General features: G+C 49.6%; 1 protein-coding gene across 2 annotated transcripts in view; it reads left to right on the forward strand.

The window, feature by feature from the left end:
* The window catches only part of EIF2B4 (eukaryotic translation initiation factor 2B subunit delta), a 49,286-nt gene that overhangs the window by 8,967 nt on the left and 20,866 nt on the right, over positions 1-19,453 (forward strand). For both annotated transcript variants that reach the window (XM_072144082.1, XM_072144083.1), the window contains exon 2: positions 9,833-9,870. In XM_072144082.1, the coding sequence (XP_072000183.1) occupies positions 9,833-9,870 (38 nt within the window). The remainder of the gene's footprint in view (positions 1-9,832; positions 9,871-19,453) is intronic.

Here is a 19,453-nt window from a genome sequence, read left to right on the forward strand (position 1 = left end):
TCCTCCTCCTCCTCCCTCCTGGGCCTCCTGTATATTATACTCTATATCACTACAGTGCTGACACCTCCTCCTCCTCCTGTATACTATACATCTATATCACTACAGCGCTGACACCTCCTCTCCTCCTGTATATTATACATCTATATCACTACAGCGCTGACACCTCCTCCTCCTCCTGTATATTATACATCTATATCACTACAGGCTGACACCTCTCCTCCTCCTGTATATTATAATCTATATCACTACAGCGCTGACACCTCCTCCTCCTGTATATTATACATCTATATCACTACAGCGCTGACCCACCTCCTCCTCCTGTATATTATACATCTATATCACTACAGTGCTGACACCTCCTCCTCCTCCTGTATATTATACATCTATATCACTACAGCGCTGACACCTCCTCCTCCCTGTATATTATACATCTATATCACTACAGCGCTGACACCTCCTCTCCTCCTGTATATTATACATCTATATCACTACAGTGCTGACACCTCCTCCCTCCTGTATATTATACATCTATATCACTACAGCGCTGACACCTCCTCCTCCTGTATATTTATACATCTATATCACTACAGTGCTGACACCTCCTCCTCCTCCTGTATATTATACATCTATATCACTACAGTGCTGACACCTCCTCCCTCCTGTATATTATACATCTATATCACTACAGTGCTGACACCTCCTCCTCCTCCTGTATATTATACATCTATATCACTACAGTGCTGACACCTCCTCCTCCTCCTGTATATTATACATCTATATCACTACAGTGCTGACACCTCCTCCCTCCTGTATATTATACATCTATATCACTACAGTGCTGACACCTCCTCCTCCTCCTGTATATTATACATCTATATCACTACAGTGGCTGACACCTCCTCCTCCTGTATATTATACATCTATATCACTACAGTGCTGACACCTCCTCCTCCTCCTGTATATTATACATCTATATCACTACAGTGCTGACACCTCCTCCTCCTCCTGTATATTATACATCTATATCACTACAGTGCTGACACCTCCTCCTCCTCCTGTATATTATACATCTATATCACTACAGTGCTGACACCTCCTCCTCCTGTATATTATACATCTATATCACTACAGTGCTGACACCTCCTCCTCCTCCTGTATATTATACATCTATATCACTACAGTGCTGACACCTCCTCCTCCTCCTGTATATTATACATCTATATCACTACAGCGCTGACACCTCCTCCTCCTCCTGTATATTATACATCTATATCACTACAGTGCTGACACCTCTCCTCCTCCTGTATATTATACATCTATATCACTACAGTGCTGACACCTCCTCCTCCTCCTGTATATTATACATCTATATCACTACAGTGCTGACACCTCCTCCTCCTCCTGTATATTATACATCTATATCACTACAGTGCTGACACCTCCTCCTCCTCCTGTATATTATACATCTATATCACTACAGTGCTGACACCTCCTCCTCCTGTATATTATACATCTATATCACTACAGTGCTGACACCTCCTCCTCCTCCTGTATATTATACATCTATATCACTACAGCGCTGACACCTCCTCCTCCTCCCTCCTGTATATTATACATCTATATCACTACAGCGCTGACACCTCCTCCTCCTGTATATTATACATCTATATCACTACAGTGCTGACACCTCCTCCTGTATATTATACATCTATATCACTACAGTGCTGACACCTCCTCCTCCTGTATATTATACATCTATATCACTACAGCGCTGACACCTCCTCCTCCTCGTATATTATACATCTATATCACTACAGTGCTGACACCTCCTCCTCCTCCTGTATATTATACATCTATATCACTACAGTGCTGACACCTCCCCTCCTCCTCCTTGTATATTATACATCTATATCACTACAGCGCTGACACCTCCTCCTCCTCCTGTATATTATACATCTATATCACTACAGCGCTGACACCTCCTCCTCCTGTATATTATACATCTATATCACTACAGTGCTGACACCTCCTCCTCCTCCTGTATATTATACATCTATATCACTACAGTGCTGACACCTCCTCCTCCTCCTGTATATTATACATCTATATCACTACAGCGCTGACACCTCCTCCTCCTCCTGTATATTATACATCTATATCACTACAGTGCTGACACCTCCTCCTGTATATTATACATCTATATCACTACAGCCCTGACACCTCCTCCTCCTCCTCCTCCTGTATATTATACATCTATATCACTACAGTGCTGACACCTCCTCCTCTCCTGTATATTATACATCTATATCACTACAGTGCTGACACCTCCTCCTCCTCCTGTATATTATACATCTATATCACTACAGTGCTGACCCTCCTCCTCCTGTATATTATACATCTATATCACTACAGTGCTGACACCTCCTCCTCCTCCTGTATATTATACATCTATATCACTACAGTGCTGACACCTCCTCCTCCTCCTGTATATTATACATCTATATCACTACAGTGCTGACACCCCTCCTCCTGTATATTATACATCTATATCACTACAGCGCTGACACCTCCTCCTCCTCCTGTATATTATACATCTATATCACTACAGCGCTGACACCTCCTCCTCCTCCTGTATATTATACATCTATATCACTACAGTGCTGACACCTCCTCCTCCTCCTGTATATTATACATCTATATCACTACAGTGCTGACACCTCCTCCTCCTCCTGTATATTATACATCTATATCACTACAGCGCTGACACCTCCTCCTCCTCCTGTATATTATACATCTATATCACTACAGTGCTGACACCTCCTCCTCCTCCTGTATATTATACATCTATATCACTACAGTGCTGACACCTCCTCCTCCTCCTGTATATTATACATCTATATCACTACAGCGCTGACACCTCCTCCTCCTCCTGTATATTATACATCTATATCACTACAGCGCTGACACCTCCTCCTCCTCCTGTATATTATACATCTATATCACTACAGCGCTGACACCTCCTCCTCCTCCTGTATATTATACATCTATATCACTACAGCGCTGACACCTCCTCCTCCTCCTGTATATTATACATCTATATCACTACAGCGCTGACACCTCCTCCTCCTCCTGTATATTATACATCTATATCACTACAGTGCTGACACCTCCTCTCCTCCTGTATATTATACATCTATATCACTACAGTGCTGACACCTCCTCCTCCTCCTCCTCCTGTATATTATACATCTATATCACTACAGCGCTGACACCTCCTCCCTCCTGTATATTATACATCTATATCACTACAGTGCTGACACCTCCTCCTCCTCCTGTATATTATACATCTATATCACTACAGTGCTGACACCTCCTCCTCCTCCTGTATATTATACATCTATATCACTACAGTGCTGATACCTCCTCCTCCTCCTCCTGTATATTATACATCTATATCACTACAGCTGCTGACACCTCCTCCTCCCTGTATATTATACATCTATATCACTACAGTGCTGACACCTCCTCCTCCTGTATATTATACATCTATATCACTACAGTGCTGACACCTCCTCCTCCTCCTGTATATTATACATCTATATCACTACAGTGCTGACACCTCCTCCTCCTGTATATTATACATCTATATCACTACAGTGCTGACACCTCCTCCTCCTCCTGTATATTATACATCTATATCACTACAGCGCTGACACCTCCTCCTCCTCCTGTATATTATACATCTATATCACTACAGCGCTGACACCTCCTCCTCCTGTATATTATACATCTATATCACTACAGTGCTGACACCTCCTCCTCCTGTATATTATACATCTATATCACTACAGTGCTGACACCTCCTCCCCTGTATATTATACATCTATATCACTACAGTGCTGACACCTCCTCCTCCTCCTCCTCCTGTATATTATACATCTATATCACTACAGTGCTGACACCTCCTCCTCCTCCTCCTGTATATTATACATCTATATCACTACAGTGCTGACACCTCCTCCTCCTGTATATTATACATCTATATCACTACAGTGCTGACACCTCCTCCTCCTGTATATTATACATCTATATCACTACAGTGCTGACACCTCCCCCTCCTCCTGTATATTATACATCTATATCACTACAGTGCTGACACCTCCTCCTCCTGTATATTATACATCTATATCACTACAGTGCTGACACCTCCTCCTCCTGTATATTATACATCTATATCACTACAGTGCTGACACCTCCTCCTCCTGTATATTATACATCTATATCACTACAGTGCTGACACCTCCCCCTCCTCCTGTATATTATACATCTATATCACTACAGCGCTGACACCTCCTCCCCCTGTATATTATACATCTATATCACTACAGTGCTGACACCTCCTTCCTGTATATTATACATCTATATCACTACAGTGCTGACACCTCCTCCTCCTGTATATTATACATCTATATCACTACAGTGCTGACACCTCCTCCCCCCCTGTATATTGTACATCTATATCACTACAGTGCTGACACCTCCTCCTCCTGTATATTATACATCTATATCACTACAGTGCTGACACCTCCCCCTCCTCCTGTATATTATACATCTATATCACTACAGCGCTGACACCTCCTCCCCCCTGTATATTATACATCTATATCACTACAGTGCTGACACCCTCCTCCTGTATATTATACATCTATATCACTACAGCGCTGACACCTCCTCCTCCTCCTGTATATTATACATCTATATCACTACAGTGCTGACACCTCCTCCTCCTGTATATTATACATCTATATCACTACAGTGCTGACACCTCCTCCCCCCCTGTATATTGTACATCTATATCACTACAGTGCTGACACCTCCTCCTCCTGTATATTATACATCTATATCACTACAGTGCTGACACCCCTCCCCCTCCTCCTGTATATTATACATCTATATCACTACAGCGCTGACACCTCCTCCTCCTCCTCCTCTCCTGTATATTATACATCTATATCACTACAGCGCTGACACCTCCTCCTCCTCCTGTATATTATACATCTATATCACTACAGCGCTGACACCTCCTCCTCCTCCTGTATATTATACATCTATATCACTACAGCGCTGACACCTCCTCCTCCCGTATATTATACATCTATATCACTACAGTGCTGACACCTCCTCCTCCTGTATATTATACATCTATATCACTACAGTGCTGACACCTCCTCCCCCTCCTGTATATTATACATCTATATCACTACAGCGCTGACACCTCCCCCTCCTCCTCCTGTATATTATACATCTATATCACTACAGTGCTGACACCTCCTCCTCCTCCTGTATATTATACATCTATATCACTACAGTGCTGACACCTCCTCCCCCTCCTGTATATTATACATCTATATCACTACAGCGCTGACACCCCTCCTCCTCCTGTATATTATACATCTATATCACTACAGTGCTGACACCTCCTCCTCCTCCTGTATATTATACATCTATATCACTACAGTGCTGACACCTCCTCCTCCTCCTGTATATTATACATCTATATCACTACAGTGCTGACACCTCCTCCTCCTCCTGTATATTATACATCTATATCACTACAGTGCTGACACCTCCTCCTCCTCCTGTATATTATACATCTATATCACTACAGCGCTGACACCTCTCCTCCTCCTCCTGTATATTATACATCTATATCACTACAGCGCTGACACCTCCTCCTCCTCCTCCTGTATATTATACATCTATATCACTACAGTGCTGACACCTCCTCCTCCTCCTGTATATTATACATCTATATCACTACAGTGCTGACACCTCCTCCTCCTCCTGTATATTATACATCTATATCACTACAGTGCTGACACCTCCCCTCCTCCTGTATATTATACATCTATATCACTACAGTGCTGACACCTCCTCCTCCTCCTGTATATTATACATCTATATCACTACAGTTGCTGACACCTCCCCCTCCTCCTCCTGTATATTATACATCTATATCACTACAGCGCTGACACCTCCTCCTCCTCCTGTATATTATACATCTATATCACTACAGTGCTGACACCTCCTCCTCCTCCTGTATATTATACATCTATATCTACTACAGCGCTGACACCTCCCCCTCCTCCTCCTGTATATTATACATCTATATCACTACAGTGCTGACACCTCCTCCTCCTCCTGTATATTATACATCTATATCACTACAGTGCTGACACCTCCTCCTCCTGTATATTATACATCTATATCACTACAGTGCTGACACCTCCTCCTCCTCCTGTATATTATACATCTATATCACTACAGTGCTGACACCTCCTCCTCTCCTCCTCCCTCCTCCTCCTCCTGTATATTATACATCTATATCACTACAGTGCTGATACCTCCTCCTCCTCCTGTATATTATACATCTATATCACTACAGCGCTGACACCTCCCCTCCTCCTCCTGTATATTATACATCTATATCACTACAGCGCTGACACCTCCTCCTCCTCCTGTATATTATACATCTATATCACTACAGTGCTGACACCTCCCTCCCCTCCTGTATATTATACATCTATATCACTACAGCGCTGACACCTCCCTCCTCCTCCTGTATATTATACATCTATATCACTACAGTGCTGACACCTCCTCCTCCTCCTGTATATTATACATCTATATCACTACAGTGCTGACACCTCCTCCCCCTCCTGTATATTATACATCTATATCACTACAGTGCTGACACCTCCTCCTCCTCCTCCTGTATATTATACATCTATATCACTACAGTGCTGACACCTCCTCCTCCTCCTCCTGTATATTATACATCTATATCACTACAGTGCTGACACCTCCTCCTCCTCCTGTATATTATACATCTATATCACTACAGTGCTGACACCTCCCCCTCCTCCTGTATATTATACATCTATATCACTACAGTGCTGACACCTCCTCCTCCTCCTGTATATTATACATCTATATCACTACAGTGCTGACACCTCCTCCTCCTCCTGTATATTATACATCTATATCACTACAGCGCTGACACCTCCTCCTCCTCCTGTATATTATACATCTATATCACTACAGTGCTGACACCTCCTCCTCCTCCTCCTGTATATTATACATCTATATCACTACAGTGCTGACACCTCCTCCTCCTCCTGTATATTATACATCTATATCACTACAGTGCTGACACCTCCCCCTCCTCCTGTATATTATACATCTATATCACTACAGTGCTGACACCTCCTCCTCCTCCTGTATATTATACATCTATATCACTACAGCGCTGACACCTCCTCCTCCTGTATATTATACATCTATATCACTACAGTGCTGACACCTCCTCCCCTCCTGTATATTATACATCTATATCACTACAGCGCTGACACCTCCTCCTCCTCCTGTATATTATACATCTATATCACTACAGCGCTGACACCTCCTCCTCCTCCTGTATATTATACATCTATATCACTACAGCGCTGACACCTCCTCCTCCTCCTGTATATTATACATCTATATCACTACAGCGCTGACACCTCCTCCTCCTCCTGTATATTATACATCTATATCACTACAGTGCTGACACCTCCTCCCTCCTGTATATTATACATCTATATCACTACAGCGCTGACACCTCCCTCCTCCTGTATATTATACATCTATATCACTACAGCGCTGACACCTCCTCCTCCTCCTCCTGTATATTATACATCTATATCACTACAGTGCTGACACCTCCTCCTCCTCCTCCTCCTGTATATTATACATCTATATCACTACAGTGCAGACACCTCCTCCTCCTCCTGTATATTATACATCTATATCACTACAGTGCTGACACCTCCTCCTCCTCCTGTATATTATACATCTATATCACTACAGTGCTGACACCTCCTCCTCCTGTATATTATACATCTATATCACTACAGCGCTGACACCTCCTCCTCCTCCTGTATATTATACATCTATATCACTACAGTGCTGACACCTCCTCCCCCTCTGTATATTATACATCTATATCACTACAGTGCTGACACCTCCTCCTCCTGTATATTATACATCTATATCACTACAGCGCTGACACCTCCTCCCCTCCTGTATATTATACATCTATATCACTACAGTGCTGACACCTCCTCCTCCTGTATATTATACATCTATATCACTACAGCGCTGACACCTCCTCCTCCTCCTGTATATTATACATCTATATCACTACAGTGCTGACACCTCCTCCTCCTGTATATTATACATCTATATCACTACAGTGCTGACACCTCCTCCTCCTCCTGTATATTATACATCTATATCACTACAGCGCTGACACCTCCTCCTCCTCCTGTATATTATACATCTATATCACTACAGTGCTGACACTCCTCCTCCTGTATATTATACATCTATATCACTACAGTGCTGACACCTCCTCCTCCTCCTGTATATTATACATCTATATCACTACAGCGCTGACACCTCCTCCTCCTCCTGTATATTATACATCTATATCACTACAGTGCTGACACCTCCTCCTCCTCCTGTATATTATACATCTATATCACTACAGTGCTGACACCTCCTCCTCCTCCTGTATATTATACATCTATATCACTACAGTGCTGATACCTCCTCCTCCTCCTGTATATTATACATCTATATCACTACAGCGCTGACACCTCCTCCTCCTCCTGTATATTATACATCTATATCACTACAGTGCTGACACCTCCTCCTCCTCCTGTATATTATACATCTATATCACTACAGTGCTGACACCTCCTCCTCCTCCTGTATATTATACATCTATATCACTACAGTGCTGATACCTCCTCCTCCTCCTGTATATTATACATCTATATCACTACAGTGCTGACACCTCCTCCTCCTGTATATTATACATCTATATCACTACAGCGCTGACACCTCCTCCTCCTGTATATTATACATCTATATCACTACAGTGCTGATACCTCCTCCTCCTCCGTATATTATACATCTATATCACTACAGTGCTGACACCTCCCTCCTCCTCCTGTATATTATACATCTATATCACTACAGTGCTGACACCTCTCCTCCTCCTGTATATTATACATCTATATCACTACAGTGCTGATACCTCCTCCTCCTCCTGTATATTATACATCTATATCACTACAGTGCTGACACCTCCTCCTCCTCCTGTATATTATACATCTATATCACTACAGCGCTGACACCTCCTCCTCCTCCTGTATATTATACATCTATATCACTACAGTGCTGACACCTCCTCCTCCTGTATATTATACATCTATATCACTACAGTGCTGACACCTCCCCCTCCTCCTCCTGTATATTATACATCTATATCACTACAGTGCTGATACCTCCCCCTCCTCCTCCTGTATATTATACATCTATATCACTACAGTGCTGACACCTCCTCCTCCTCCTGTATATTATACATCTATATCACTACAGTGCTGACACCTCCTCCTCCTCCTGTATATTATACATCTATATCACTACAGCGCTGACACCTCCTCCTCCTCCTGTATATTATACATCTATATCACTACAGTGCTGATACCTCCTCCCCTCCCTGTATATTATACATCTATATCACTACAGCGCTGACACCTCCTCCTCCTGTATATTATACATCTATATCACTACAGCGCTGACACCTCCTCCTCCCTGTATATTATACATCTATATCACTACAGTGCTGACACCTCCTCCTCCTGTATATTATACATCTATATCACTACAGTGCTGACACCTCCTCCTCCTCCTGTATATTATACTTGTCCTGTCTCTTGTACAGGTGTTGGAGCACAGGTGATGGATCCGGTGCAGGTGAAGGTAGGTTCCTCCTGTGGTCGTCCTTGTCTGAGTTTTCCCGGAGTTGAGGCTGAATTCCAGCGGGGAGAGGAGGGATGAGCGTTTCATGCGCCCATGTATGGGGGATGTATATACCATATGAAAAACCTCACCTCGGCTTATACTCGAGTCAATTAAAAAATAAAAATGGTCATACTGACCCTCCGGTGTCCGGATCATTAGCGGCAACACGGCCGCATCATAGTGTGCTCCCACCAGCAGAGGATCCAGAGGAGGGCGAGTATTACTGGTTTTATTTTTTATGCGCTTGGCTGGAGGCTGGGTGGATACTCCCATGGGGGGCTGGGTGGATACTACATGGGGGGCTGGCTGGATACTACATGGGGGCTGGCTGGATACTACATGGGGGGCTGGCTGGATACTACATGGGGGGCTGGCTGGATACTACATGGGGGCTGGCTGGCTGGATACTACATGGGGGCTGGCCTGGCTGGATACTACAATGGGAGCTGGCCTGGCTGGATACTACATGGGGGCTGGGTGGATACTACATGGGGGCTGGCTGGATACTACATGGGGCTGGCTGGCTGGATACTACATGGGGGCTGGCTGGCTGGATACTACATGGGGCTGGCCTGGCTGGATACTACATGGGGGCTGGCCTGGCTGGATACTACATGGGGGCTGGCCTGGCTGGATACTACATGGGGGGCTGGGCTGGCTGGATACTACATGGGGGGCTGGGCTGGCTGGATACTACATGGGGGGCTGGGCTGGCTGGATACTACATGGGGGGCTGGGCTGGCTGGATACTACATGGGGGCTGGGCTGGCTGGATACTACATGGGGGCTGGGCTGGCTGGATACTACATGGGGGCTGGGCTGGCTGGATACTACATGGGGGCTGGGCTGGCTGGATACTACATGGGGGCTGGGCTGGCTGGATACTACATGGGGGCTGGGCTGGCTGGATACTACATGGGGGCTGGGCTGGCTGGATACTACATGGGGGCTGGGCTGGCTGGATACTACATGGGGGCTGGGCTGGCTGGATACTACATGGGGGCTGGGCTGGCTGGATACTACATGGGGGCTGGGCTGGCTGGATACTACATGGGGGCTGGCTGGCTGGATACTCCATGGGGGCTGGTGGCTGGCTGGATACTCCATGGGGGCGGGGCTGGATACTACATGGGGGCTGGTGGCTGGCTGGATACTACATGGGGGCTGGTGGCTGGCTGGATACTACATGGGGGCTGGTGGCTGGCTGGATACTACATGGGGGCTGGTGGCTGGCTGGATACAACATGGGGGCTGGTGGCTGGCTGGATACAACATGGGGCTGGCTGGATACAACATGGGGGCTGGCTGGATACTACATGGGGGCTGGCTGCTGGCTGGATACTACATGGGGGGCTGGCGGCTGGCTGGATACTACATGGGGGGCTGGCTGGATACTACATGGGGGGCTGGCTGGCTGGATACTACATGGGGGGCTGGCTGGATACTACATGGGGGGCTGGCTGGATACTACATGGGGGCGGGGCTGGATACTACATGGGGGGCTGGCTGGATACTACATGGGGGGCTGGCGGCTGGCTGGATACTACATGGGGGGCTGGGGGCTGGCTGGATACTACATGGGGGCAAGCTGGCTGGATACTACATGGGGGCAAGCTGGCTGGATACTACATGGGGGGCTGGGGGCTGGCTGGATACTACATGGGGGCAAGCTGGCTGGATACTACATGGGGGCAAGCTGGCTGGATACTACATGGGGGCAAGCTGGCTGGATACTACATGGGGGCTGGCTGGATACTACATGGGGGCGGGGCTGACTGGATACTACATGGGGGCTGGCTGACTGGATACTACATGGGGGCTGGCTGACTGGATACTACATGGGGGCTGGCTGGCTGGATACTACATGGGGGCTGGCTGGCTGGATACTACATGGGGGCGGGGCTGGCTGGATACTATATGGGGGCGGGGCTGGCTGGATACTATATGGGGGCGGGGCTGGCTGGATACTATATGGGGGCGGGGCTGGCTGGATACTATATGGGGGCGGGGCTGGCTGGATGCTATATGGGGGCGGGGCTGGCTGGATGCTATATGGGGGCGGGGCTGGCTGGATGCTATATGGGGGCGGGGCTGGCTGGATGCTATATGGGGGCGGGGCTGGCTGGATGCTATATGGGGGCGGGGCTGGCTGGATGCTACATGGGGGCGGGGCTGGCTGGATGCTACATGGGGGCGGGGCTGGCTGGATGCTACATGGGGGCGGGGCTGGCTGGATGCTACATGGGGGCGGGGCTGGCTGGATGCTACATGGGGGCGGGGCTGGCTGGATGCTACATGGGGGCGGGGCTGGCTGGATACTCCTGGATACTCTCCTGGTATTACGGCTGTTCCAGTAGTAGTCATCCATTTGGCTTCTTTATTATCTCCATATTACTCCATCATTGTTACCGTTGTCGTAGTCAGCGATGTGTCTTCTTTCTGGGCTGCGGGTTACTCCTGCCATATTCCCGTAGTTGTCTCTGCGTCTTCCTCCTGGTCTCTGGGTTACTCCTCCCGTGTTCTCGTAGTTGTCTCTGCGTCCTCCTCCTGGTCTCTGGGTTACTCCTCCCGTGTTCCCGTAGTTGTCTATGCGTCTTCCTCCTGGTCTCTGGGTTACTCCTCCCGTGTTCTCGTAGTTGTCTCTGCGTCTTCCTCCTGGTCTCTGGGTTACTCCTCCCGTGTTCTCGTAGTTGTCTCTGCGTCTTCCTCCTGGTCTCTGGGTTACTCCTCCCGTGTTCTCGTAGTTGTCTCTGCGTCCTCCTCCCGTGTTCTCGTAGTTGTCTCTGCGTCTTCCTCCTGGTCTCTGGGTTACTCCTCCCGTGTTCCCGTAGTTGTCTGTGCGTCTTCCTCCCGTGTTCCCGTAGTTGTCTGTGCGTCTTCCTCCTGGTCTCTGCGTCTTCCTCCTGGTCTCTGGGTTACTCCTCCCTTGTTCTCGTAGTTGTCTCTGCGTCTTCCTCCTGGTCTCTGGGTTACTCCTCCCGTGTTCTCGTAGTTGTCTATGCGTCTTCCTCCTGGTCTCTGGGTTACTCCTCCCGTGTTCTCGTAGTTGTCCATGTCTTTTCCTCCTGGTCCCTGGGTTACTCCTCCCGTGTTCCCGTAGTTGTCTATGTGTCTTCCTCCTGGTCTCTGGGTTACTCCTCCCGTGTTCTCGTAGTTGTCTCTGCGTCTTCCTCCTGGTCTCTGGGTTACTCCTCCCGTGTTCTCGTAGTTGTCTCTGCGTCTTCCTCCTGGTCTCTGGGTTACTCCTCCCGTGTTCTCGTAGTTGTCTCTGCGTCCTCCTCCCGTGTTCTCGTAGTTGTCTCTGCGTCTTCCTCCTGGTCTCTGGGTTACTCCTCCCGTGTTCCCGTAGTTGTCTGTGCGTCTTCCTCCCGTGTTCCCGTAGTTGTCTGTGCGTCTTCCTCCTGGTCTCTGCGTCTTCCTCCTGGTCTCTGGGTTACTCCTCCCTTGTTCTCGTAGTTGTCTCTGCGTCTTCCTCCTGGTCTCTGGGTTACTCCTCCCGTGTTCTCGTAGTTGTCTATGCGTCTTCCTCCTGGTCTCTGGGTTACTCCTCCCGTGTTCTCGTAGTTGTCCATGTCTTTTCCTCCTGGTCCCTGGGTTACTCCTCCCGTGTTCCCGTAGTTGTCTATGTGTCTTCCTCCTGGTCTCTGGGTTACTCCTCCCGTGTTCTCGTAGTTGTCTCTGCGTCTTCCTCCTGGTCTCTGGGTTACTCCTCCCGTGTTCCCGTAGTTGTCTCTGCGTCTTCCTCCTGGTCTCTGGGTTACTCCTCCCGTGTTCTCGTAGTTGTCTCTTCGTCTTCCTCCTGGTCTCTGGGTTACTCCTCCCGTTTTCCCGTAGTTGTCTCTGCGTCTTCCTCCTGGTCCCTGGGTTACTCCTCCCGTGTTCCCGTAGTTGTCTATGTGTCTTCCTCCTGGTCTCTGGGTTACTCCTCCCGTGTTCTCGTAGTTGTCTATGTGTCTTCCTCCTGGTCTCTGGGTTACTCCTCCCGTGTTCTCGTAGTTGTCTCTGCGTCTTCCTCCTGGTCTCTGGGTTACTCCTCCCGTGTTCTCGTAGTTGTCTCTTCGTCTTCCTCCTGGTCTCTGGGTTACTCCTCCCGTTTTCCCGTAGTTGTCTCTGCGTCTTCCTCCTGGTCTCTGGGTTACTCCTCCCGTGTTCCCGTAGTTGTCCATGTCTTTTCCTCCTGGTCTCTGGGTTACTCCTCCCTTGTTCTCGTAGTTGTCTTTGCGTCTTCCTCCTGGTCTCTGGGTTACTCCTCCCGTGTTCCCGTAGTTGTCTCTGCGTCTTCCTCCTGGTCTCTGGGTTACTCCTCCCGTGTTCCCGTAGTTGTCTCTGGGTTACTCCACCTGTGTTCCCGTAGTTGTCTCTGGGTTACTCCACCTGTGTTCCCGTAGTTGTCTATGCGTCTTCCTCCTGGTCTCTGGGTTACTCCACCCGTGTTCCCGTAGTTGTCTCTGGGTTACTCCTCCCGTGTTCTCGTAGTTGTCTATGCGTCTTCCTCCTGGTCTCTGGGTTACTCCTCCCGTGTTCTCGTAGTTGTCTATGCGTCTTCCTCCTGGTCTCTGGGTTACTCCTCCAGTGTTCCCGTAGTTGTCTCTGCGTCTTCCTCCTGTCTCTGGGTTACTCCTCCCGTGTTCTCGTAGTTGTCTATGTGTCTTCCTCCTGGTCTCTGGGTTACTCCTCCCTTGTTCTCGTAGTTGTCTCTGCGTCTTCCTCCTGGTCTCTGGGTTACTCCTCCCGTGTTCTTGTAGTTGTCTCTGCGTCCTCCTCCTGGTCTCTGGGTTACTCCTGCCATATTCCCGTAGTTGTCTCTGCGTCTTCCTCCTGGTCTCTGGGTTACTCCTCCCGTGTTCTCGTAGTTGTCTCTGCGTCTACCTCCTGGTCTCTGGGTTACTCCTCCCGTGTTCTCGTAGTTGTCTCTGCGTCCTCCTCCTGGTCTCTGGGTTACTCCTCCCGTGTTCTCGTAGTTGTCTCTGCGTCTTCCTCCTGGTCTCTGGGTTACTCCACCCGTGTTCTCGTAGTTGTCTCAGCGTCTTCTCCTCCTGGTCCCTGGGTTACTCCTCCCGTGTTCTCGTAGTTGTCTCTGCGTCTACCTCCTGGTCTCTGGGTTACTCCTCCCGTGTTCTCGTAGTTGTCTCTGGGTTACTCCTCCCTTGTTCTCGTAGTTGTCTCTGCGTCCTCCTCCTGTCTCTGGGTTACTCCTCCCGTGTTCCCGTAGTTGTCTCTGCGTCTTCCTCCTGGTTTCTGGGTTACTCCTCCCGTGTTCTCGTAGTTGTCTCTGCGTCTTCCTCCCGTGTTCCCGTAGTTGTCTCTGCGTCCTCCTCCTGGTCTCTGGGTTACTCCTCCCGTGTTCCTGTAGTTGTCTCTGCGTTCTCCTCCTGGTCTCTGGGTTACTCCTCCCGTGTTCTCGTAGTTGTCTCTGCGTCTTCCTCCTGGTCTCTGGGTTACTCCTCCCGTGTTCCCGTAGTTGTCTCTGTGTCTTCCTCCTGGTCTCTGGGTTACTCCTCCCTTGTTCCCGTAGTTGTCTCTGCGTCTTCCTCCTGGTCTCTGGGCTACTCCTCCCGTGTTCTCGTAGTTGTCTCTGCGTCTTCCTCCTGGTCTCTGGGTTACTCCTCCCGTGTTCTCGTAGTTGTCTCTGCGTCTTCCTCCTGGTCTCTGGGTTACTCCTCCCGTGTTCTCGTAGTTGTCTCTGCGTCTTCCTCCTGTCTCTGGGTTACTCCTCCCGTGTTCTCGTAGTTGTCTCTGCGTCTTCCTCCTGGTCTCTGGGTTACTCCTCCCGTGTTCTCGTAGTTGTTTCTGCGTCCTCCTCCTTGTCTCTGGGTTACTCCTCCCGTGTTCTCGTAGTTGTCTATGCGTCTTCTCCTCCTGTCTCTGGGTTACTCCTCCCGTGTTCTCGTAGTTGTCTATGCGTCTTCTCCTCCTGGTCTCTGGGTTACTCCTCCCGTGTTCTCGTAGTTGTCTCTGCGTCCTCCTCCTGGTCTCTGGGTTACTCCTCCCGTGTTCTCGTAGTTGTCTGTGCGTCTTCCTCCTGGTCTCTGGGTTACTCCTCCCGTGTTCTCGTAGTTGTCTATGCGTCTTCTCCTCCTGTCTCTGGGTTACTCCTCCCGTGTTCCCGTAGTTGTCTCTGCGTCTTCCTCCTGGTCTCTGGGTTACTCCTCCCGTGTTCCCGTAGTTGTCTCTGTGTCTTCCTCCTGGTCTCTGGGTTACTCCTCCCTTGTTCTCGTAGTTGTCTCTGCGTCTTCCTCCTGGTCTCTGGGTTACTCCTCCCGTGTTCTCGTAGTTGTCTATGCGTCTTCCTCCTGGTCTCTGGGTTACTCCTCCCGTGTTCTCGTAGTTGTCTATGCGTCTTCTCCTCCTGTCTCTGGGTTACTCCTCCCGTGTTCTCGTAGTTGTCTATGCGTCTTCCTCCTGGTCTCTGGGTTACTCCTCCCGTGTTCTCGTAGTTGTCTATGCGTCTTCCTCCTTGTCTCTGGGTTACTCCTCCCGTGTTCTCGTAGTTGTCTATGCGTCCTCCTCTTGGTCTCTGGGTTACTCCTCCCTTGTTCTCGTAGTTGTCTCTGTGTCTTCCTCCTGGTCTCTGGGTTACTCCTCCCATGTTCTCGTAGTTGTCTCTTCGTCTTCCTCCTGGTCTCTGGGTTACTCCTCCCGTGTTCCCGTAGTTGTCTCTGCGTATTCCCCCTGGTCTCTGGGTTACTCCTCCCGTGTTCTCGTAGTTGTCTATGCGTCTTCCTCCTGGTCTCTGGGTTACTCCTCCCGTGTTCCCGTAGTTGTCTCTGCGTCTTCCTCCTGGTCTCTGGGTTACTCCTCCCGTGTTCTCGTAGTTGTCTCTGCGTCTTCCTCCTGGTCTCTGGGTTACTCCTCCCTTGTTCCCGTAGTTGTCTCTGCGTCTTCCTCCTGGTCTCTGGGTTACTCCTCCCGTGTTCTCGTAGTTGTCTCTGCGTCTTCCTCCTGGTCTCTGGGTTACTCCTCCCGTGTTCTCGTAGTTGTCTCTGCGTCTTCCTCCTGGTCTCTGGGTTACTCCTCCCGTGTTCCCGTAGTTGTCTCTGCGTCTTCCTCCTGGTCTCTGGGTTACTCCTCCCGTGTTCCCGTAGTTGTCTCTTCGTCTTCCTCCTGGTCTCTGGGTTACTCCTCCCGTGTTCCCGTAGTTGTCTCTGCGTCTTCCTCCTGGTCTCTGGGTTACTCCTCCCGTGTTCTCGTAGTTGTCTCTGCGTCCTCCTCCTGGTCTCTGGGTTACTCCTCCCGTGTTCTCGTAGTTGTCTGTGCGTCTTCCTCCTGGTCTCTGGGTTACTCCTCCCGTGTTCTCGTAGTTGTCTATGCGTCTTCTCCTCCTGTCTCTGGGTTACTCCTCCCGTGTTCCCGTAGTTGTCTCTGCGTCTTCCTCCTGGTCTCTGGGTTACTCCTCCCGTGTTCTCGTAGTTGTCTATGCGTCTTCCTCCTGGTCTCTGGGTTACTCCTCCCGTGTTCTCGTAGTTGTCTATGCGTCTTCTCCTCCTGTCTCTGGGTTACTCCTCCCGTGTTCCCGTAGTTGTCTCTGCGTCCTCCTCCTGGTCTCTGGGTTACTCCTCCCGTGTTCCCGTAGTTGTCTCTGCGTCTTCCTCCTGGTCTCTGGGTTACTCCTCCCGTGTTCCCGTAGTTGTCTCTGCGTCCTCCTCCTGGTCTCTGGGTTACTCCTCCCGTGTTCCCGTAGTTGTCTCTGCGTCTTCCTCCTGGTCTCTGGGTTACTCCTCCCGTGTTCTCGTAGTTGTCCATGTCTTTTCCTCCTGGTCTCTGGGTTACTCCTCCCGTGTTCTCGTAGTTGTCTCTGCGTCTTCTCCTCCTGGTCCCTGGGTTACTCCTCCCGTGTTCTCGTAGTTGTCTCTGCGTCTTCCTCCTGGTCTCTGGGTTACTCCTCCCGTGTTCTCGTAGTTGTCTCTGCGTCCTCCTCCTGGTCTCTGGGTTACTCCTCCCGTGTTCTCGTAGTTGTCTATGCGTCTTCCTCCTGGTCTCTGGGTTACTCCTCCCGTGTTCTCGTAGTTGTCTATGCGTCTTCCTCCTTGTCTCTGGGTTACTCCTCCCGTGTTCTCGTAGTTGTCTATGCGTCCTCCTCTTGGTCTCTGGGTTACTCCTCCCTTGTTCTCGTAGTTGTCTCTGTGTCTTCCTCCTGGTCTCTGGGTTACTCCTCCCGTGTTCTCGTAGTTGTCTATGCGTCTTCCTCCTGGTCTCTGGGTTACTCCTCCCGTGTTCCCGTAGTTGTCTCTGCGTCTTCCTCCTGGTCTCTGGGTTACTCCTCCCGTGTTCTCGTAGTTGTCTCTGCGTCTTCCTCCTGGTCTCTGGGTTACTCCTCCCTTGTTCCCGTAGTTGTCTCTGCGTCTTCCTCCTGGTCTCTGGGTTACTCCTCCCGTGTTCTCGTAGTTGTCTCTGCGTCTTCTCCTCCTGGTCCCTGGGTTACTCCTCCCGTGTTCTCGTAGTTGTCTCTGCGTCTTCCTCCTGGTCTCTGGGTTACTCCTCCCGTGTTCCCGTAGTTGTCTCTTCGTCTTCCTCCTGGTCTCTGGGTTACTCCTCCCGTGTTCTCGTAGTTGTCTCTGCGTCTTCCTCCTGGTCTCTGGGTTACTCCTCCCGTGTTCTCGTAGTTGTCTCTGCGTCTTCCTCCTGGTCTCTGGGTTACTCCTCCCGTGTTCCCGTAGTTGTCTCTGCGTCTTCCTCCTGGTCTCTGGGTTACTCCTCCCGTGTTCCCGTAGTTGTCTCAGCGTCTTCCTCCTGGTCTCTGGGTTACTCCTCCCGTGTTCTCGTAGTTGTCTCTGCGTCTTCCTCCTGGTCTCTGGGTTACTCCTCCCTTGTTCTCGTAGTTGTCTCTGCGTCTTCCTCCTGGTCTCTGGGTTACTCCTCCCGTGTTCCCGTAGTTGTCTCTGCGTCTTCCTCCTGGTCTCTGGGTTACTCCTCCCGTGTTCCCGTAGTTGTCTCTGGGTTACTCCTCCCGTGTTCCCGTAGTTGTCTCTGGGTTACTCCTCCCGTGTTCCCGTAGTTGTCTCTGGGTTACTCCTCCCGTGTTCCCGTAGTTGTCTCTGCGTCTTCCTCCTGGTCTCTGGGTTACTCCTCCCGTGTTCCCGTAGTTGTCTCTGGGTTACTCCTCCCGTGTTCCCGTAGTTGTCTCTGCGTCTTCCTCCTGGTCTCTGGGTTACTCCTCCCATGTTCTCGTAGTTGTCTCTGCGTCCTCCTCCTGTCTCTGCGTCCTCCTCCCGTTTTCCCGTAGTTGTCTCTGCGTCCTCCTCCTGTCTCTGGGTTACTCCTCCCGTGTTCTCGTAGTTGTCTCTGCGTCTTCCTCCTGGTCTCTGGGTTACTCCTCCCGTGTTCTCCTAGTTGTCTCTGCGTCTTCCTCCTGGTCTCTGGGTTACTCCTCCCGTGTTCTCCTAGTTGTCTCTGCGTCTTCCTCCTGGTCTCTGGGTTACTCCTCCCGTGTTCTCGTAGTTGTCTCTTCGTCTTACTCCTGGTCTCTGGGTTACTCCTCCCGTGTTCCCGTAGTTGTCTCTGCGTCTTCCTCCTGGTCTCTGGGTTACTCCTCCCGTGTTCT

Source organism: Engystomops pustulosus, chromosome 3, assembly GCF_040894005.1.
Source record: "Engystomops pustulosus chromosome 3, aEngPut4.maternal, whole genome shotgun sequence".
Classification (NCBI taxonomy): domain Eukaryota; kingdom Metazoa; phylum Chordata; class Amphibia; order Anura; family Leptodactylidae; genus Engystomops; species Engystomops pustulosus.